The sequence below is a fragment of the Schistocerca nitens genome, chromosome 3 (assembly GCF_023898315.1).
Source record: "Schistocerca nitens isolate TAMUIC-IGC-003100 chromosome 3, iqSchNite1.1, whole genome shotgun sequence".
NCBI lineage: Eukaryota > Metazoa > Arthropoda > Insecta > Orthoptera > Acrididae > Schistocerca > Schistocerca nitens.
Window position 1 is genome coordinate 946,959,358 of NC_064616.1, and position 23,973 is coordinate 946,983,330.

Sequence of the window (23,973 nt, forward strand, 5' to 3'; positions counted from 1 at the left end):
GTATTTTCAAAGAAAATGAACAAAATTTGATTTGACGTAAATGTGGTCTTGCCTCATATCTGTTTCCTTGAATTTCATTATCACGTATTTAATGCAAACTGCATTACTGATCTCAAAAACCTACAGCCCAAAAATGAAGCAAAAAACATACATTGCAGTACCTTAAGGCTTTTCAGTAGAATGAAGCAAAGAGATGCCAACTTCAAAACATCTGTAGGAATTCAATGTCTCTTACTGACAATGTAATCAAAATTACCACAGTAAAAGATGGCAGCATTAATCCAGGTACCCCACCTGGTTGAAAAAGGTTGTAGGTGCACAGCTAAATCTGGAAGAATATCTCTAAATCCAGCAACAAGGACAAGTGCTTTTAAGAGTACCTTCAATTGGGATAAAAGGGCAGCATATGACTTATTTCTGTCAGCAGTTTCAAACATTTGTATTTTGTGAATCAATTTTCCATGTTCGTATCACTGTTTGTAACAGTGTATTGACACAATCAAATTTTAGACTACCATTTCAGTTACATGATGTAGTGCATGGGCCAGCAATGTTAGACACTTCAAGTTATGATAAAAAAATTTAATAGCTTTCCCAGCCTTCATCACATATGGAGCAGCATTGCGCAGCAACAACAACAACAACAACAACAATAATAATAATAATAATAATAATAATATCCTTTTTAATTTAATTTTATTGGCACAAAGTATATTGACTTCTACCGACAACTACCGAGCAGAAGTAGGGCACTTGAGCTCACTATGAAGTTCACAATCTACAACATATTTGCAGAATTGCTTATGTACAGCATCTTGGCACAGTTACTATACACCTGCATCGGAAAGTGAATAACTCTCACAGACTCATAATAATTTGAAATAAAATCATCCGAACAACCAGGAACTTTCACACGCATACTTTATAGTTATAGAATTAATTAGTGCTGACACCCAAACTTCACATTCATCTCTTTCTACAATTCCATTATAACAAATATCAAACAATCCCATTGAGAAGTATAACTAATATTTGACTGGACCTCAGAAAAATTATAGCTGCACACTATACAAAGCACAGTTCACAGCATTACCCTGTCAATATTTATAGAAATCACATAAGCAAAAAACTAATTGCGGACATGACTACAGGATAAGTATAGTGAATATATACCTGATTCATTGTGGTCTCTGTGCCACCAGCTAGGTTTAAAATATTTCTTCTGTCTAGCTGATTCAGCATATGGTTCACCTGTTAGAAAATACAACACTGGTCAATGAAACTAAGCAGCTATCAAGAACATTTTCTAACTTTTGTAAATAAAGCAAAGGAAAATAATGCAATATCATAGACATGTGACTGGCAGAAATGAACACTACCTGGTGCAATTTATATAACTTATGATTATGAACACCAAATCATGATCATCATCAGCATCATCATCATCATCATCATCATCTACTACAGGGTGATTATAATTAGAGTTAAGCTTTCAAAACGCTGTAGAAATTACACCACTGGTCAAAATGACATTAAATCGCAATGGAATATTATCGGAGAAGTGGGAAAACGTATAGCAGAAGAAAAAAAATAGTGTGAAAATTGATCAATGGATGGCACTGTATGTCACAATACATCAATGAAAACACCTGTCATGTGCATGGCCCACTGTAGTTGGTATAAACACGACGGGTACAAGGTTATTCCTCCTTTCACAATTGCGACGTTCACCATGACTGTCTCAATGCAGGATTGCGCTCAGCTTCTATAGCTGAATTACAAGAATGATGACTGTGCACACATAGCTCTGTAGAAGTTTCAGACCATGAAGGGTTTGAAAAAAGGCATTGGTCTGATGATTGTCGTGAGTCTGGTGAAAATGATTCAGAAATTCAGAAAGATGGGTTCTTCTTGTGTGCAACATGGTAGAGGGAGGAAATGAATTGATTCGACGTCAGTGGAAGCAGCAGCCACAGCAATGCAGGAGGAGACAATTGGTGGTGTACAAACATGTAGTGCATGGAGAATTGCCCAAAAACTGAACATACAAATGAGCATGGTGCGTAAAATCTTATGAAACATCCTTCTTTGGTATCCATTGGTAATTATCCATGTCCACAAGTTGCTTCTTGTTGACCCGCCAGCAAGAGCATTTTGCATTAGAATTTCTTGCCCACATGGAAGTGGACAATGATTGGCTGTGGAAGATTTTATGGACAGATGAATTCCACTTCCATCTGACAAGATATGTGAATACACAGAATTGTCAAATATGGGCAGCGGAAAATCCACATGCAAATCAACCAGTAACACCTCATCCTGAAACGGTCACTGTGTGGTGAGGGGTTTACAGCATCATTTACCATAGCGCCAAATTTTTTCGAAGTGACGGGAGCTTCAGGTCCTGTTCCCTGTACCATCACTGGTAAGTGCTGTGAGTGTCTTTTGTGCAATGATGTCATTCCAGCTATCCAACAGCGTGGATCTGTGGATGGGATCATGTTTATGCAAGATGGCACCCCTCTGCACACTGCAAATTCAAACCAGCAGCTGAAGCACTATTACAGAAATGCTAGAATAATGTCACCATTTCCCTACAGCCTGGCCGTCCCAATCATGTGATTTTAATGTGTATGACTTCTGGCTGTGGGGCTATCTGAAACATGATATGTACAGTGTTCTGACTGCCAACTTCGCTGCACTGAAGGCACTCATTGTGGAACACATCCTGAACGTGACACCGGAAAAACTTCCATCAGTTGTGGAAAATGCTGTTTCAACTTCTTTTGAACATGTTTTATACCAGTCACACAACCCTATTTTTCCCATCTGATGTGATATGACTTTGCCATGGTGGATGTGCTTATGTAAATGAGAGTATTACACCTGTAGGGCCATACACAGTTTGTTTAACATCAAGCGTACACCTTAGGCATTGTTGTGTGATTCTTTTGTCATTTGTAGTAGAGAATCATTAAATTATGAAGCTTACAGTGCCATCTATTGCTACATTTGGTAACTGTTTATTTTTCTTCTGCCATATGTTTTCCCCTCTCTCCATTAATATTCTGTTGCAATTTGATGGCATTCTGAACAGTGGTGTTATTTCTGCAACAGTTTCAAAGTTTAAATTTAATTTGAATAATCCTGTAGTACTACTACATTTCTATTCAGTTAAGTGTGATCTAATGCATCATCACAATTACAAATACCCAGTGAAGTAGGTAACACTATGGTTTTCATGAAGATGAAGTAGTGCACAAATTGGTGAGGCATTAGATTCTTTGTTAGTGAGAAACTTCCCTTTGTCCATTTCTGCATGTTTCGACAAATATTACAACAACCATTTAATTCTACAGAGCCATCTTCTCTGCACTATGCCATCTGTCTCTAGGGTACAAGGGTTCAGGACAAAGTTTTGTATTCTGGTGAAAACGTCTATAAAACATTGTCAGTGGATATCAGGCAGGAAACTGAACATTCTCAGTTATTTCAGAACAAAGTAAAAGAATGCTTGATTAACCACTATTCCTACAACTTACCAGAACACTTGGCCTTAAGAATGTGACTCTGTATAACTCAGATAGTTGTGTTAGATTTATCTTGATGTTGTCAGTATAAAAAAAGCTGACAAGGGTCTGTGTATAGTTAGATAAATGCTTTGTTTGAATTATTAAATAGTAACAGGTCCTTAGTACTATTAGGGGTAGAGATGGTAGTAGGAAGGGGGGGGGGGGGGTGAACTAATCTACAATTAATTACCATAACTGTACATGTGAACAGATTAGGTCTAGTCATAGTTTGCTGTCAGTATATGTAACAACCAGCATTGGATCCATCAGTATGAAACACACATGTGTAATTGTAGGCTGCCACCTTTCCAGACTGCTGGTGACATAAAATCACAGATATGCAAGGTAAACTGTTTAACTACAACCATTAGCACACTGTATTTGTTGTCAACCACATCTCTGACAGCTGCCATAGTCATACATGTCACCAGTCTTGCCACTGGAGGACCAAGAGGCACTGCAATTAGTGCTCTTCGGGCCATAGCGCAGAGGGTGATTGCCACTCCCTCAATCACGGCTCTCATTGCCCAGTGCTGTCATACACACAGACTTGTGTACAAGTCTTCACTCAGAGTGCTGCCGGTGTTCACCACAGTAGCTCCTGATGTAATATTTCTGAGGGAAGGTATTTATCATGCAAATTTAACCCACCCCCTTTCGCTATCTCTCTCTCTCTCTCTCTCTCTTCTCTCTCTTGCCATACATGGCAACCCTTGTGGGTAATATTTCTGAAGTTGAAGTGTTTTCAAATGAAGGGGCTAAATTTTATGCATTTATTAACAAGAACTGTGAACTGTACCCAATTATCGAACTGTGGAAGGACTGTGTACATGTGAACTGTAAATGTCTAGAGAACTGTAAAAGAACTGTGATAAATAGGCTATGAACTGGGTTTGAATTGTTCTTGAACTTTTGTTGGACTATAATAATTGATGACACTAAATCAAATTTTTCGTTGCTATGAAAGTAATATTAGTGTAAACCAGGAATAGGAAGTGCTGAAGTGCTACGACAATAAAAGTTAATGTTGTGTACATGGCTGATGGGATTACATTGTAAATCATCCCTTAAACATTCGTCATGCTACAAGAAGGCACAGTGCCATAGCAGCATGAGACATCCATGGACAACATATGCAGTGGCAGCACATAGTGGGGAGTGCAGTTAGCAGAATAGGGCACATCTGATGTGTGTGTTGCAGCACACAACGACAGCAGAATTGCAGCTAGGGGTGCAGCCAACAGCTGTGAGAATAACAATAATACATCAAGGAAGAAAAGTAGAGTAAATTGTATGCTTGCACATAGCACTCTTAAGATTTGTAATTGGAACATCAGTATTAGTAAAATGTCTGGGTAAAATAATTGAGATGTGCTCTTGGCAGTAGAAAAGGAATTCAGTTGCACAGCAGTAGGGACGATTCAGTGGGTCAGATACAAATAAATGGTAGTGAAATCAAATATGGGTTTAATTTTATGTCCAATTCAGTCAAAAATAATTCATGTAAAAACAGATTCACAGATTAAATCTGAAATAGAGAATTAAAAAATCAATGATCTCACTGAGAATTTTGAAGTAGCCACAAATGATTTAAATGGCAATGTAGAATTAATTAATACTGAAGACAGTAAAAATGTAGATTTAGTGGCAAACAATGATAATGTAAACCCAGCATGTGTAGTACCTAGTCAGAATGAGGTGATTGATTGGAATGACAATATCAGATAAAATGACTCTGTTATCAACATTACTAATGAGCCAACAGCTGAGTTACATACATTACGCTGACACCTCATCAATTCAGTATTATCAATATATGATGTCTATGCGAAAATTAATTTTCAAAAACAAAATGTAGAACAAAAGAAAAAACATAATGGATTAAAGGAAATTAATGTGGGAACAGCACAACTTAATACTAAGTTTGATGCACTGGAACAAAAGGTTATAAACCTTGAAGTGAAAACTAAAGAATGCTGCAAGAAACTAGATTATGAAAAACAAGAATGGGGTAAGAAATTAGGAAGTTTGTAAGTCATAAATTAATAAGTACACTGACCATGAAATCAAGGATTTGCAGGATCAAAATGGAGTAACACAAACAACAATTAATGACATTAGTAACATAAAGCAAGAGCAAAGCAAATCTACCAAAGCATGTAATGAGAAACATAGAATATACTGTAATAATTTATAAAGTATCAATAATGACCATGAAATAATTAGTCATAATATTTCACATGCAGAATCTTCGTGTAAAGGCAACACAAGTGTGATTCAGTGAAAACTGAGAAAAACAGAGCAAAAAGCACTTCCTGAGATGTATTACAAAACATAAAATGAAGGTAAACAAAAGTCCAAATTTGGTTTGAACAAGAAATAAAAGAATGTATTGTTCATGTGACATAGAAAATCACAACAATGTGTATATATTGCACCATTTCTCTCATAAGAGAACTAGCCTTCATTAGACAGATTGAGGGCATCTTGCCTAAAAACACAGCAGAACAACAAAAAATCAAACTCGTGATGAGTAGGTTCCACGGTGAAGCAAAATCATGGGGAAAAGAATTCAGCAACATATGTAAATCATATAAAGAATTTGTTGAAGCATTATTGAATAAATACTGGTCTTTCTGCACACTAAACAGAGTGAGAGCTGAAGTAGTTGCACAAAAAAGGTTACATGGTGAAAAAGTCATTATCATACAAATTAATAGGGGTAAGTTACTAGGGCTGGGAAGAGGAAATTGGTACAGCTGATTCATGAAAGTATAGGGGCTGGATCTCCGGCCACACATGGTCAAATACCTGTTGAAATAGATAGGGAAAGTAGGTCTTTTGTAGGATAAATCCAGACAACAGGTTCCCCTGTCTAAAAAGTATCGCCAGCACTTTAAAAAATGCTGAAACTATCACTCACAAGACAGATTTTAACACCTCCAATATCACATACAAAAGATGTCACAAAGAAAAACAAACTATTGGAAAGAGTAATATGGGGCATTTCACAGACTTTACAATCCCCCATCAAAACATGCAATCAATAAAAAATAAAATAAAACTATTAGAAGTTGATATCACCAAAAAATTCATCATTTTGTGTGTGTATAGATCTCACGGTGGTAGTGTGGACACCTTTTTCAATAAGTTAACAGGAGTTCTAGACAAAATCTCAAGTACAAAGGTCAACTTAATTCTGTGTGGGGGCATTAATATCAACACTAATAACCTAAATGAATCCAGCAGCACCTTCATAAACATCCTTCAAACTTTTGGCATGTCCTGTTGGTCAATAGTGCAACAAGGTTACTATGACGGCTTCATCAGTAACTGACCATGTGGGCACAAATATGGACAGGGAAAAATGTGATGTAGCTGTAAAATATTTCAGACTATCATACCATCTCTGTCAAATAACAACAGTAAAATCAGCCATCGAATCATTCCCCAAACTACAAGCTTACAAACGACATCTATCAGAAATCAAAATAAAACATTTTTCAAAAGAACTAGAAAAACAAAGCTGGGATGAAGTGTATAAGGGAACCAATGTGGATATGAAATTCCACATTGTTTAAATTGAATTTTGGAAATGCATTTCAAAAATTATGCATGTCTGCATCAACATCTCACAAAAGCAGGTATTAAGAAGTTCACTTAAACACCTCAGTTCCATTAAAAAGATTCACAATGACCCAGAATTCTTACATTTCTATCACAGATACAAAAAGATCTATAGGAAGGTGCTGATTGCTGCAAAAAAGTCATTTAATGACAAAATAGTATACAATGCAGAGAATAAAAGCAAACCGGTCTGGGATGTTATAAAAAAGTAAACGGGGGGAGGCAAACAATCACAGAACAACGTACTGTTAAGAGAGGGGGATAAGGTAATAAATGATCCAAAACACTTCGCAAATTATGTAAACGAGCATTTTTCAAGTATTGCAGAGATGTTACAGCAAAAATTACCTTAAACAAATATAACACCAGTAAATAATGTTGCACTAAATTAAATGTTGTTACTTCAAACCACAGATAATGAAGTCAATAAAACTGTTCAAAAAATGAAAATAAAAAGTCATTACGCATAGACAAAGTACCAATGTGTGTACTGAAACAATGCATAGGGGCTATACAAGGCCCCTTAACAAATACACAACTGGCCAATAAAATTGCTACACCACGACGATGATGTGCTACAGAGGCAAAATTTAACCGACAGGAAGAAGATGCTGTGATATGCAAATGATTAGCTTTTCAGAGCATTCACGCAATGTTGGTGCCAGTGGCAACATCTACAACGAACTGACATGAGGAATGTTTCCAACCGATTTCTCATACACAAACAGCAGTTGACCATGATTGCCTGGTGAAACATTGTTGACATGCCTCGTGTAAGGAGGAGAAATGCCTACCATCACGTTTCCGACTATGATGAAGGTCGGATTGCAGTCTATCGCGATTGCGGTTTATCGTATCGTGATATTGCTGCTCGCGTTGGTGGAGATCCAATGACTGTTAGCAGGATATGGAATCAGTGGGTTCAGGAGGGTAATATGGAACGCTGTGCTGGATCCCAATGGCCTCGTATCACTACCAGCCGAGATGACAGGTATCTTATCCAAATGGTTGTAACGGTTCGTGCAGCCACATTTTGATCCTTGAGTCAACAGATGGGGATGTTTGCAAGACAATAAACATCTGCACGAACAGTTCGACGACGATGCAGCAGCATCGACTATCTGTTCGGAGGCCACGGCTGAGCTTACCATTGAAGCTGCATCACAGAAAGGAGCGCCTGAGATGGTGTACTCAATGCCAAACCTCGGTGCACGAATGGCAAAACGTCATTCTTTCGGATGAATCCAGGTTCTGTTTACAGCATAATTATGGTCACATCCTTGTTTGACGACATCGTGGTGAACGCACATTGGAAGCGTGTATTCGTCATCGCCTTACTGGCGTATTACCCGGTGTGATGGTATGGGGTGACATTAGTTACACGTCTCTGTAACCTCTTGTTCGCATTGACAGCACTTTGAACAGTGTACGATATATTTCAAATGTGTTACAACCCGTGGCTCTACCCTTCATTCGATTGCTGTGAAACCCTACATTTCAGCACGTTAATGCACGACCGCATGTTGCAGGTTCTGTGCAGGCCTTTCTGGATATGGAAATTGTTCAACTGCAGCCCTGGCCAGCACATTCTCCAGATCTCTCACCAATTGAAAACGTCTGGTCAATGGTGGCTGAGCAATTGGCTCGTCACAATACGCCAGTCACTACTCTTGATGAACTGTGGTATCGTGTTGAAGCTGCATGGGCAGATGTACCTGTACATGCCGTCCAAGCTCTGTTTCTACATCTACAGCTACATACATACTCCGCAATCCACCATATGGTACATGGCGGAGGGTACCTCGTACCACAACTAGCATCTTCTCTCCCTATTCCACTCCCAAACAGGACAAGGGAAAAATGACTGCCTATATGCCTCTGTATGGGCCCTATTCTCTCTTATCTTATCTTTGTGGTCTTTCTGCTAAATATAAGTTGGCGGCAGTAAAATTGTACTGCAGTCAACCTTAAATGCTGGGTCTCTAAATTTCCTCGGTAGCAGTTCACGAAAAGAACGCCCCTTTTCCTCTAGCAGCCCGCCTCTGAATTGCTTCTGTGTCCTCCCTCAATCCGACCTGATAGGGATCCCAAATGCTCGAGCAGTACTCAAGAATAAGTCATATTAGTGTTTTATAAGCGGTCTCCTTTACAGATGAACCACATCTTCCCAAAATTCTACCAATGAACCAAAGATAACTATCCTCCTTCCCCACAACTGCCATTACATGCTAGTCCCACTTCATATCGCTCTGCAATGTTACGCCCAAATATTTAATAGACGCGACTGTGTCAAGTGCTACACTACTAGCAGAGTATTCAAACATTACGGGATTCTTTTTCCTATTCATCTGCAGTAATTTACATTTATCTATATTTAGAGTTAGCTGCCATTCTTTATACCAATCACAAATCCTGCCCAAGTCATCTTGTATCCTCCTACAGTCACTCAACGACGACACCTTCCCACACACCACACCATCATCAGCAAACAGCCGCACATTGCTATCCATCCTATCCAAAAGATCATTTATGCAGATAGAAAACACCAGCGGACCTACCACACTTCCCTGGGGCACTTCAGATGATATCCTCACCTCCGATGAACACTCACCATCGAGGACAATGTACTGGGTTCTATTACTTAAGAAGTCTTCGAGCCACTCAAATATTTGAGAACCAATCCCGTATGCTCATACGTTAGTTAGGAGTCTGCAGTGGGGCACAGAGTCAATCGCTTTCCAGAAGTCAAGGAATATGGCATCCATCTGACACCCTTCCTCCATGGTTCGCAAGATATCATGTGAAAAAAGGGCGAGTGGCATTTCACAGCAGTGATGCTTTCTAAAGCAATGCTGATGCATGGACAGCAACCTCTCTGTCTCAAGGAAATTCATTATATTCGAACTGAGAATATGTTTGAGAATCCTGCAACAAACCGATGTTAACGATATTGGTCTGTACTTTAGAGGATCCGTCCTTCTACCCTTCTTATATACAGGGGTCACCTGCGCTTTTTTCCAGTTGCTCGGGACTTTACTTTGGGCAAGAGATTTGCGATAAATGCAAGCTAAGTAAGGAGCCAATGCAGTAGAGTACTCTCTGTGAAACCGAACAGGAATCCCATCACGACCTGACGATTTATTTATTTTCAACCCATTCAGCTGCTTCACAACCCCAGGGATGTCTTTCACTATGTCCTCCATACGGGAATCTGTATGAGACTCAAACGGTGGTATGTTTGTACGATCCTCCTGCGTGAAAGATTTCTCAAATGCTAAATTTAAAATTTCAGCTTTCGTTTTGCTGTCTTCCGTTGCCAGACCAGACTCATCAGTGAGTGACTGGATGGAAGCCTTCGACCCGCTTACCAATTTTATGTAAGACCAGAATTTTCTTGGGTTTTCAGCAAGATCTTTTGCTAAGATATGACGGTGGTAGTGGTTGTATGCTTTGCGCATCGCTCTTTTTACAGCAGCATGAATCTCTACTAACTTTTGCCTGTCCTCATTCTCCCTATCTTTCATGTACTGTGAGTGCAACTGTCTTTGCTTCCTGAGCATACTCCGAATTGCTCTGTTGAACCACGGTGGGTCTTTTCCGTCCATAACCCACTTTTTCGGCACATACTTTTCCAATGTGAGATTTACAATGTGTTTAAAATTTGCCCATAATTCTTCCACGTCCATAGTACCAGAAGTAAATGAAGTCGACCCATTTACTAAATGGGATGCTAACAACTGATTACCTGCTCTTTCTAGTAGGAAAACTCACCTAGCCTTCTTGACTGACTTTTTAACTTTCATAACCATAGTCGTAATGAAAACATCATGATCAATAATCCCGGTCTCAACACTGACACCGTCAATGAGCTCTAGTCTGTTCGTGGCTACCAGATCTAAAATATTTCCATTACGCGTTGTCTGTCGATTTAGCTGCTCAAGACAGTTTTCGGGTAATGTGTAAAAAGTAATTCACACGACGGCTTGTTTGTACCACCTGTAATGAATCCATAGACATCCCAATCTATACTAGGTAGGTTGAAGTCGCCTCCGACTAATATAGCATGATCCGGGTACTTCTGCAGTATAAAGTGTAGACTCCCTTTGAATGATTCTAGAACTGTCACAGTGGAAACTGGTAGCCAGTAATAACATCCAACGAATAACTTTATTTCTCCTATCCCTGTTACACATCCCAACCCTCACTAAATATTTCAGAACTTCCTATCTCAGGGTTCAGCCAGGTCTCAGTCCCGAGAATAATTTGTGTGCCACACGCTTCCTGGAGGGCAGTAAATTCAGAAACTTTATTCTGAACACCCTGAAATTTACTGCTAATACCTTGATACCTGAAGTGTCTTTACACTGAGCGCGTCCTGATTTCCCTGCCTGCACATCGACTGGTGAGTGTTCATCAGGACACCTTGCACTATTGCCTAGTCTAAAAAAAACCATGTGCATGTCACAAGTACTATGCTACCCGAGTTGACTCAATGCCCAGGCATATCAAGGCCATTATTATGGCCAGAGGAGGTTGTTCAAGGTACTGATTTCTAAGGATCTATGCACCCACATTGCGTGAAAATGTAATCACATGTCAGTTCTAGTATAATATATTTGTCCAATGAGTACCCGTTTATCATCTGCATTTCTTCTTGGTGTAGCAATTTTAATGGACAGTAGTGTTTAATAAATGAATCCCTTCACATCAGGGACATTTCCAGAGCAGTTATAACACGAAAAAGTTGTACCTCTGCTTAAGAAAGATATTGCAGAATTCATAGAAAATTACTGCCCCATTTCCCTGTTGTCAGCATTCTCAAAAATAATAGAAGAAATTACGAAATATGGATTAATAAATTACCTGAATAAATACAATCTTTTAAGCAAATCACAATTTGTTTTCCAAAGTGACAAAAATTAAAATTCAGCCATAAAAGAATTCACAAATGTTGTACTTGACGCTCTTGATAAAGATGAGTGTGTCAAAGGCAAATTTTTTGGACCTTTCTAAGGCGTTTGATACAGTCGATCCCAAGACTCTATTAAATAAATTAGAATCATTAGGAATAAGAGTGGTTGCTAATGCTGGTTTCGGTCATGCCTAACAGATAGGGTACAAAGAGTAGAGATAACACTTACTTCAAATAGATCGAAACATTTAGTAAAACACTTATCAGAATCAAAATACATTAATATAGAGGTTCCGCAAGGTAGCATATCAGGACCAATACTGTTCCTGATATACATCAATGACATTCCCAGTAGTGGTACTCATATTGAAAAAATTCTCTTCACTAATTACAGCAATATTGTAGTCACTGAGAAAACATGAGAACTCCTTGCTGAGAAAGCAAATGAAACTCTCAAGGAAGTCTATGATTGGTCAATAAGCAATAAAGTGTCATTGAACATAAAGAAAACTAATGCCATGAACTTCAGTTTGAAGAGGAAAAATGAGAATGTCAAATTAAATGTAGATGGCACCTCTATAGAATGTGTAACAAACGCAAAATTTCTAGGATTGAATATTGATTCTCAGTTGAAGGGGTGTGAACACACAAAGGAACTTCCAAACAGAATGTTCTCAGTGTGTTATGCCCGTAGAATGCCATCATCAGTGTGTAACATGCAGTGTCTTTTACTTACATGTTATTCATATGTACATTCAATTCTTAGCTACTGCATTGTATTTTTGGGGAACAAATGCACAAAATATGAACACAATTTTCAAACTCCAGAAATGAGCCATAAGGCCATAACCAAAACTACTAGTTGAGCTCACTGTAAAGATCTGTTCAAAACACTGGGGATTTTAGCTGCTCCATATGATTATATTTATCAGTCATTACTAAAAGAGATTAAAGAAACTGCAAAAACACACTTATTTAAAAAGGCAGCTAAAAAGTACCTGTTATGCAATACATTTATACATTGAAGGTTTACTTCAATACACCAGAGAAGGGGTCTTATAAAAATTGTTATACAAATAAATAAGTAGTAATAATAATAATAATAATAATAAAAATAATACATGCAACATTCCACATAAAACCTTCACTTTTTGTTTTTTCCCAACTTTTACCTTTCTAGAAATACTTACCAACAACCTATGCAGGGCACAATACCAACACCTCTTCCTCTTTCTGAATTCAACATCCCACTCATTATGGAGGGATGCTGACTCAGTTTTCCAGGATAGCAAATGGGAAGTTGTGGTACAGAAAATGGCCCAGAGATCACGTGTTTGTGTGTGTGTGTGTGTGTGTGTGTGTGTGTGTGTGTGTGTGTAGTGAGTGAAGTGTTATGAAATAATGTGTGTATAGTATGGGCAGTTACTGATAGTGAGATATGAGTGAACAGTGTGGCGTTACATAATTAAATCAGTTATTTGTAAAAAAAGTATTGTATACCAGGAGTAAATTTAATGATTGCCTCTAACTAGAAGCCTGTAAATATATGTGTATATGAATTAGCTTATTTTAAATTGATCTAAACTTTAAATACTTTGACATGTCCTACATCCTTGTAAAAAGAGATCTACAGAGGAATAAAGCTGATACTACCACTACTTCTACTTCTACTATTACTAAGATCCCATACTAATGTTCAATATCATCAAGATACCAATAAACACAGACTTGATAGTCACTTTCTCTCAAAGACTGCTAGCAAGAAATGGTCAAAAGTATACTGCATTCGGCTATGGGAGATGAAGTTATCTGTTCACTTCTAAGAAGCATCTTATGGGGTTAGATTAGGTGGTTGGTTTTGAGAAAGTTGTGAATGAAGCATCTCATTCCATCACAGGAATAACACAACAAAAAATTTTAGATGAAATATCAATCAATGACATGCAAAATATTATGACTACTAACCCTCAGGGGGCAATAAAGTTCTTTGTATTGATAGGTAATTGATGGTTACCAGGTGTCCAAGTTAAATGACTGTTTCCTGCTGTTAGTTCTTCCCCTTCCTTCATTCAGAACTATATCTGTCCTCTTTAAAATTCTTCAATATTATGGTTAAGATGAGAATTTTTTTTTTGTACTGAATGCGAAAACAAATTAACCAAGCAGAGTAAACATCTGTAGAAGGTAGGAGCCAGTCAAGGAATATTTTAGGGAATTGATTTTAAAAACATTAGTTAGAAGTCCCCAGTCAAATCTGTACAAGTTTTCTCACATAGCGACTTCTGCTGTGCCTATGTGCCAAGTTTCTTGGCTTTCAGAACAAAGGCCTTCTGTCCACTTAAAGCTGCTGACAAGAGACACCCTCAGCACTCTGCTGAAACTGCTAGTGAATTCATGCCATCAGTTTTAGCTAATAGCATGCATGGGATACAGGCCATGTGTATGGATGCTGGAGCATTCTGCAGTGCAGAAATCAGTTGCCTCAGTCTGTTGTGATCCAGATCTAGAGCAAAACAGACCTCTTTCTTGGTAGGCAAGCCTCTGGCTCTGCGTTTCATAACCGGCCACCAACATAACTTAACATGAACCGCCTCCTCATCCATTGCCAATTTATTTAGTTGTTCGTCTACTTAGACTGGCCTAAACCTGGTAACCTCCTCCCTAGGCATGCTCTTTGTATACTATACATTTGAATATATTCTATTTAGTTACCTAATTTCCTATTCTGTCATTTAACAGCAGCCCTGGATGTCCACTTGAAAGACCAGATCATTCAACCTGCTGTACAGTAGTCGTAAGCTGTACGTAACAACTTACATCCCTCTCCCTCCTCATGTACTTTGGTATCAGAAACATGATTCGTTCCCACCAATCAGTCCATAGGTCAGCTGTTTACTTTTTGTTCATGTTAGATATTGTGTGGTCTTTGTTCATATTTGATCTTGTGTGGTCAGTCAGAACTCATGGCTGTTATTCTGCTGTGAGCCGAGTCTGGGTGCTGCAGTGCATTGGATACAATGCCATACCAGATACTACATCTGCACATACCAGTGTCTGGGGCAATGTGTACTGCCACCCTGTCGCAGCACACCGCTCCAAGATGTGAGCACTGACTACACTGAGCTGCGTCTCAATGCACAAGTACATGTTGTGAGAATGGCGGCCCCATTTGACTGTCACTTCCATTAAACCTGTTTACTGTAGTAAATTTCTTACACATGATTTAAACTCTGTTGTTGTTGTTGTTGCTGTTGAAGCATTTCATGCGTCGTTCTAGTGATGAGAAGTTTCTTAAGATATATTTTTGAGAGTTTTCTATTAATCTCCAGGGATGTGCAGATAGCACATTGTGTTTGATAACCACAGAGTCCACAGCTGTTCGTGACACTTTTTTCCATTTCATTTTCACACCATGAACAATGCCATACCAGATACTGCATCTGCACATACCAGCATATGGAGCAATGTATACTGCCACCCTGTCACAGCACACCACTCCAAAATGTGCGCACTGACTACACTGACCTGCGTCTCATTGCGCAAGTACATGGTCTGAGCATGGCGGCCCCATTTGTCTTTCACTTCCATTGAACCTGTTTACTGTAGTAAATTTCTTATACATGTTTTAAACTCTGTTGTTGTTGTTGTTGTATTTCATACTCAGTTCTAGTGATAAGAAGTTTCTGAAGATATATTTTTGAGACTTTTCTATTAATCTCCAGGGATGTGCAAATAGTACATTGTGTTTGGTAACCACAGAGTCCCCAGCTGTTCATGACACTTTTTTCCATTTCATTTTCATCTCATGATCAATTCTATTTTTTTTTTTCTTCTTCTTCTTCTTTTCTGTAAGCATCATTTCTGTGCTCTCTGATGAATGTAGGCTCCTATTCCTTGCTCCACAGATTTGAGCACCGTAAGGGCTCTATAGACCCTATGCCTCCAAACTGCACCTGCAAGGTGTCCGAAATCATTGGCGCACTAAATCTTTTTACTTTGATGGGGATTTGTTTTCACTGAAAGATTTGGCACAGACGTGAAATCAGTGTCAAGGGCTTGTAAGAAATGTGACAAACCATAGAGTCTAATGATCCTTGTACTGTCTATCAGTTTACTATTGGTATTAGGCGACTTGAGGCCCCAAATGCACACACAGTCTTAATTATACAATTAGCACTTGTGTTGCCAAAGCCGATAGAATTTCTGTCCATACCTTCTGTTTTTCGTAAATGGGAGCTGCTTGTCTGGTTATCTCAACACACGAAGCAAAAATGTATTAAGTATGTACTGTAACAAGAGTTCTAATGAATGATAATGAAGAATTGATCTGTTGTGCCCCTGTAAGTTGATAAGAGAGGATATGGTAACTTGTGGCTGTTATCTCCTAGAGGGTAATGACTTTTTGTTGATGTGATGAGATGTAAGACATTGTTTTATTTAGGTTACTTGTGAGCAGACAAGAGGTCATGTCATTCATGTGGTTGAAGGCAATTATGTGCAGAGAAGAGTACTTCTGCCAGCTGTTTCAAGCGATGTTCTTTCTCTTGTACAGATAATGTTTTGTTGTGGAAGCTGAGGAGGATAAAATAAATGCTAATTATGTTGCTGAATGAATGACAGAAGATGATTCAGAGATGTTAAATTGTTTATTTTACACTGCCACACCAACAGGTCAGAGCAGAACCGTTATCCACGATTCATTTTACCATGCAGTCAGTTTCCAGTTGAGATAATGTTTTCAGATATTAAAGTACTGTGGTGCACATGTTAGCCCTGTACTTACCCATATTTGTAATTTTTCCTTTAAGAATGGTCAGTTTCCTGATAGACTGCTGTTCTCAGTAGTAAAGCCACATTATAAAAAGGGAGAAAGGGATAATGTAAACAATTTTAGACCTATTTCTATGCCATCAGTGTTTGCTTAGGTTATTGAAAAGGTTGTATATGTAAGGATAATTTATCATTTTATATCACATAATTTGCTATTAAATGTACAGTTTGGCTTTATAAGTGATTCACAATTGAAAACGCTATATTCCCTTTTCGCTGCGAGGTGCTGGATAGATTAAACAAAAGGTTTCAAAAGCTAGGCATCTTTTTTGATTTAACTAAGGCATTTGATTGTGATGATCACAAAATATTGCTCCAGAAGTTGGACCATTACGGAATATGGGGAGTAGCTCACAATTGGTTCACCTCTTGCTTTAGCAACAGACAGCAAAAGACCTTTATTCAGAATGTTGAGAATGGCTGTGATGTGGGGCATGGTCAAACGGTGGGTGCCCCAGGGATCAGTGTTGGGGCCCCTTCTGTTCCTTATTTATATAAATAATATGCCCTTTATTATTACAGGGAATTCTAAAATATTTCTGTTTGCTGATGACACTAGCTTCATAGTAAAGGATGCTGTGTGCAACACTGGCTTGATTTCAAATAGTGCAGTTCATGACATACGCTCATAGCCATTAGAAAATAAACTAACCCTAAATCATAGTAAGACTCAGTTTTTACAGTTTCTAACACACAGTCCAACAGAAACTAATGTTTTAATTTCACATAATGGGCATATGATTAGTGAAATTGAACAGTTCAAATATCTAGGTGTTCAGATAGATAGTAACTGTCATGGAAAGCCCATGTTCACGATCTTGTTCAAAGGCTAAATGCTGCGAATTTTGATTTTTGAACAGAATCTGAAATAAGGATCATTCAACATGAAAATTAGTCTACTTTGATTATTTTCATTCGCTGATGACATATGATATTATATTTTGTGGTAGCTCGTCCCATTCTCAAAGGATATTTTTGTCTCAGAAATGGATAGTTCGGGCAATAAGTGGGGCAAGTTCTCGAATCTCTTGTTGACCCCTGTTCACTAGTCTGGCAATTCTGACATTGGTGTCTCAATATATATATTCTTTACTGTTGTCAGTTTATTCTTAAGAAATAGCAGCTTTCACTCAGTTAATACTAGGAAGAAATACAATCTGCATTTGGATTGCACTTCTATAACTTTTGTGCAGAAAGGTGTGCAGTATACTGCTGCATCCACTTTCAGTAAGCTACCACAAGAATTCAAAAATCTTAGCAGTAATCCACACCCTTTCAAATTGAAACTGATGAGTTTTGTAATGGGTCACTCCTTCTATTCTGTCTAGAAGTTGCTTGAAAAATTAAACTGGTTCCTATTTTAAATTGTTGACTGCGTTTACTCAAACTTATGGCTTGACTTTTTGTGTTCATAAGTATTTCATTTCATCTGTTATTACTTTTCTGTTGTAATTTAATGTACTGACACATTCCATGACCTTGGAGATTCGCTAGACGTATCAATAAATAAATAAGTGACCATTAATATTTTTTTGAGGATGGCCCAGGTGCACTGCTATTTGTATTATGTAGGAAGTTTATGTATTTCTGAAGAATTTGAGGTGTTTAAAGGTACCCTCTATCATCTACTGTATAGATCTTTGTCATGTGGTGAATTTAAGTACTTTTGTTGTTCACCTTTGTTGTAGAATTTTGGTGTGATACTATATTTCACTTGTAGATCTCTTTTATTGACAAGATTTTTGTTTTTTTTCTCTTTCAAATGAATGTATCGAGTTTAACTTACTAAAATTTTTCTAAAATGCTAATTATTACAAGTCTGCTTCATTAAATGTTTTGTTTTGTTGTCAAATCTAGAATGTGGAGCCCCTCTTCGCGGTTATTTTTTATTGTTCACAGGACAATTACACTTCAAATCTTCATCTGATTTTTGCAACTGATATTCCATTGCTCTGCAGAAGAGCTAAGTCCACTGTCGGTTCAAAAGCATTTATTTCCCTGTTTTCTTTCAAGGTGTCACTAAGAACTGAAAGTAATTGCACTTTTTAATTCTTATGTCCATTGAATTGACTGTTTTCCTTCAGTCTCTCTTTACAAATCTTTCTTGTCCTGTGTCCACAGAAATCAACCTTTACTTTTTCCTTACCTATGTGTTTTACCCAGCATATTAAGTCCTGCAGTACTCTTATCACATGCTCCAACAATTACGTACCAAAATTTCTGTTCGCTTGAGGTGACTCTGTTGTACATTTTATGCAGACAACTAACTCCAAAAACCACTGGCCAAAGTTTCCTGACATTTTTTGTTTGCTGAAATTCAACACAGAGATGCACTCTGCCCCATATTGTTGATTTAAATTTAAAACAAGTACTGTACTAATAACCTGAATTAACCCACTAAATTTATCATCATACACAAATTAAGACCTCTTCAATACAAATCTGGTGTCGCTCAGTGTGGATTATTACCGGAGTTAGATTGTCTGTTAGCCAGCATTTTCTTTCCCTATTTTTACGCATACTTAGTGTTATACCACTGGTACACACCACCAGCTGTGCTTCAAAAAGCGTTTGCTTCTAGAGCGTGGCCTCCCCCTCACCCATCTCACTCATCCTCCTCCTTTGCGCCTTCCTCTCTGCTGTTCCCCATCCCGCAAGACGTACGTTACACAGCAGATAATACCCCACTCCATCACCGTAATAGAGAGAAGTGCCACTAAATTTTGTCTCAATGCCACACACGCATAGCTCTCCTTCCCTGCCGGATAACCCACATGCTCTTCTTCCATTAGTCGGAAGTTTGTTTACAAACAATACGTATGCATCTGTCAAACAGAACCACATTCTAGCTGAGAATCTTTTCATACTTTATTAACTGATTGTAAACTCACTGCAGTCTTTCCCTTCTTCATGTGAAGCGTTATGGATGTATGAGGATACTGTTAGCTGTTTCATCACTGTGCACAAACATTATAATTATCTCTATTGGGGTTTGCCTTGTGTTTCTCCATGCCTAGAACTTTGTTTTACATGCTTATTTTATGCCACATGACAGTCCCATGATATTTTGAAACCAGTAAACTCTAAGATCAGTGGACAAGACAACTTTGTCATTTTAGAGGAAAAAGTAAGGTTGTAACTGATCCTCATTTTCAAATGACAATCAAACAAGTGCCGTTCTGGTCTTTTCCTTCAGTTTTTCTGGTTGTAATTTTACTTATAGAGAACAGTTTGTTGATAATTGTTGTTTGTAAAACACTGCAGTTGAGAGACGATACTGGGAAAAATTATAAATCTGTGTGTTACTCTAAGCATTAGATCATGTACTTTCTTGGTGTACTTTAATATTTTATCTCCTTAAATCAATGTCAATTAATAACTTTTCCTGTGTTTTTCTGCTAAAGGGATTTACGGTCGTACCATGGTTTTGATGAGTTAATGAGCAGTATTTTTACGTAATCCTAATGGATATTAATGATTTATCACAAATCTGGTCCCTCAAGAACTTTTGCCTTATGTTCTTTTTATAAATGTGATGTATTGATGTGACACACATTGGTGATTTTATTTTGTGCTTCTGCTAATTATATTAGCATTTAAAGCACTATGTGGTTTCTACAATTAATGAGTGTAAGTCAAAACTGTGTTATGACTATGAAACTCTTACACAAAGTGCACTCACCCCACAAATATTTAATGTCATACCAGATCCTCATTTGGCAGCTGGACAATATTTTGTTCTATGTTGAGCACTAACTTATGAGAAATTTTGATTATAGCTACCCATTTTGTGACCTATATTATCACTCATACAAACAAGTCACCCTTCAGACCACTACTTGGTCACATTTCAACCTGGTTAATTATCATTTGTCTCAGCTTTAACTAATTAATTCACATGTAAAACTAAGTGATATACGTACACACTACTATCCCATGAGGTAATTTAAAATGGTTTTTAAATGAATAGGTATATGTTTCGCTTTGCTTTTCTGACATTTTCACTATGATGTGGCTGCATTGGCCATTTCCAATGATGTATCCATGTTAAAGCAGTGATAACTCATTAGATGCTCTGGCTAGTTTATGCTACAATTTTTTTCCAGTCGAAACTACTCCAGAACTCTGATCTTGGTGTAATACTTATCTCTCTCTCTCTCTCTCTCTCTCTCTCTCTCTCTCTCCCTCTCCCTCTCTCTCTCTCTCTATGCCTAAGTGTGCCATAGTGGACCATGTTTTGAAGGACTGTTACTCTATGATGTGATACAAGGTAATGTAAATTGAGTAGGTAGAATGTTAATATTAGAAATCCATGGGTTTTGATGCGCAGCCTTTGTTATCCCCTGATTTCACCCATAATTCCAGGATTTCGTCAGTATAGAAAAAGGCTTTGTACTTATCTATTTTAACATGGGTTAAGATAGATATGGTTTGGGTTATACAAGCTTTATGGTACCCCACCTCTACAACTTAGTAAGTGACACCTCCATTTTAATGAAATGGTTAATATTTTGTACTCTGAGAAACTTTGTTCAACTACTAGCCGCAAATATAGTCAGATGACATAGCAAGTTTTTACTTAGGTTATTACCCTTTTTCAAATGCACTTAGTCCAGTTATAACCCACACCACATGTTAATGTTCTGCAGTAAGCTGATTTATTTTGTTTTTTTAACCACATACTTTGATTATTACAGAATTAAGTCTTCTGTCATGTTGTTCTTGCATTTAATATTTTGGTTTTAGTTCAGCTATGTGGAAATGAGATTAATATTTTCCAGACAATACAAACAATTACACATTTTAGGGGGGGCCTGTAAACCATTAAAAGATCAGTGCTGATCCAGTTTGGGCAGCACCTGTTTTCTATAACAATGAGTTTACTACTGAAAATTGTAAATTAGTAATAGATTTTTTTCTCCTCAGCCTAACAGAAACCATGATAGTTCATTCCTCTTTTGTGAAACTTTCTAGCATGATTTTAACTTCGTATATTTTAAGAACTGATAATTTGGACGATGATGGTTTCAGTTATTACAGGAGCTATTGCATTGCCGCACAAAATCTAAAAAGTTAATATTTTACTGTTTTCTTAACTCATGAAATTTGATAAAAACTACATCTAAGTCCCCTGCCACTTACACTAAATGAAAACAATTGTAACAGGACATCAAATAATCCCATTAAGAAGTATAACTAATATTTGACTGAATTAGAGAAAAGTGATAGCTGCACACTATACAAAGCACAGTTCAAAACATTACCCTGTCAATATTCACAGAAAACACATAAGTGAAAAACTAATTGCAACCATGACTACAGCATAGGTATAGTGAATATATACCTGATTCATTGTGGTCTCTGTGCCGCCAGCTGGGTTTAAAATATTTCTTCTGTCTAGCTGATTCAACATATGGTTCACCTGTTAGAAAATACAACACTGGTCAATGTAACTAAGCAACTATCAAGAACATTTTCTAACTTTTGTAAACAAAGGAAAGGAAAAGAATGCAATATCATAGCCATGTGACTGGCAGAAATGAACACTACCTGGTGCAATTTATATAAATTAGGATTATGAATACCAAATCGTGAGCATCATCATCATCATCATCATCATCATCATCATCATCATCATCATCTACTACAATTTAAGCTTTCAAAACACTGTAGAAATTACACCACTGGTCAGAATGATGTCAAATTGCAATGGAATATTATCGGAGAAGAGGGAAAACGTATAGTAGAAGAAAAAAATAGTGTGTAAACTTATCAATAGATAGCGCTGTATGTCAGAATACGTTAATGAAAACACCTGTCATGTGCACGAGCCATTGATGGTTCAAATGCCTCTGACCAATATGGGACTTAGCATCTGAGGTCATCAGTCCCCTAGACTTAGAAGTACTGAAACCCAACTAACCTAAGGACATCATACACATCCATGCACGAGGCAGGATTCGAACCTGCGACCATAGTGGTTGTGCAGTTCCAAACTGAAGTGCCCAAAACTGCTCGGCCAAACCTGGCTGCACACCCAATGAAGTTTCTATGAAGATGATGGGTACATGGTTTTTCCTCCTTTTGCATGTGTGATGTTCACCATGACTGTCTCAATGCAATGAACTGATTCAACATCAGTGGAAGCATTGGCCACAGCGATGCAGAAGTAGATGATTGGTGGTGTACAAACATGTAGTGCATGGAGAATTGCCCAAACACTAGACATATAAATGAGCACGGTGCATAAAATCTTATGAAACATCCTACTTTGCTATTCATCAGAAATTGATCATGTGCACGAGTTTCTTCCTGTTGAGCTGCCAGCAAGAAAGACCTTTGCTTTAGAATATCTTGTTCACATGGAAGTGGACAATGATTGGCTGTGGAAGATTTTATGGACAGACGAATCCCACTTCCATCTGACAAGATATGTGAATACACAGAATTGTCGAATATGGACAACGGAAAATCCACACACAAATCAACCAGTACCACTTCATCCTGAAATGGTCACAGTGTGGTGAGGGTTTATGGCACCATTTATAGTAGAGCCATATTTTTTCGAAGTGACAGGACCTTCAGGTCCTGTTCCCTGTACCATCACTGGAAAGCGCTATGATTGAGCAATGATGTCATTCCAGCTCTCTAACAGCGTGGATGAGTGGATGGGATCATGTTTATGCAAGATAGCACACCTCAGCACATTGAAAATCCAGCTAAGCAGCTGCTGAAGCACTATTTCAGAAATACTAGAATTATCAGCCACCAGTTCCCAAAAGCCTGGCCGTCCCAATCACCTGATTTTAATCCGTATGACTTCTGGCTGTGGGGGAATCAGAAAGATCTTGTGTTCAGTGTTCTGATTGCAAACTTAGCTGCATTGAAGGCACGCATGGTGGAACACATTCTGAATGTGACACCGGAAAATTTCCATCAGTTGTGGAACATGCTGTTTCTCAATTTCAACTTCTTGCAGAAGATGGTGGACAGCATTTTGAACATGTTTTGTACCAGTCACACAGAAATTAA

The 23,973-nt window shown here is 37.9% G+C and overlaps 1 protein-coding gene across 1 annotated transcript in view; it reads right to left on the reverse strand.

The window, feature by feature from the left end:
• Positions 1 to 23,973, reverse strand: part of LOC126249022 (uncharacterized) — a 907,745-nt gene that overhangs the window by 409,598 nt on the left and 474,174 nt on the right. Inside the window, exons 15-16 of the mRNA XM_049950624.1 lie at positions 22,286 to 22,363; positions 1,174 to 1,251 (exon numbers count right to left, since the gene is read on the reverse strand). Of these exons, the coding sequence (XP_049806581.1) occupies positions 1,174 to 1,251; positions 22,286 to 22,363 (156 nt within the window). The remainder of the gene's footprint in view (positions 1 to 1,173; positions 1,252 to 22,285; positions 22,364 to 23,973) is intronic.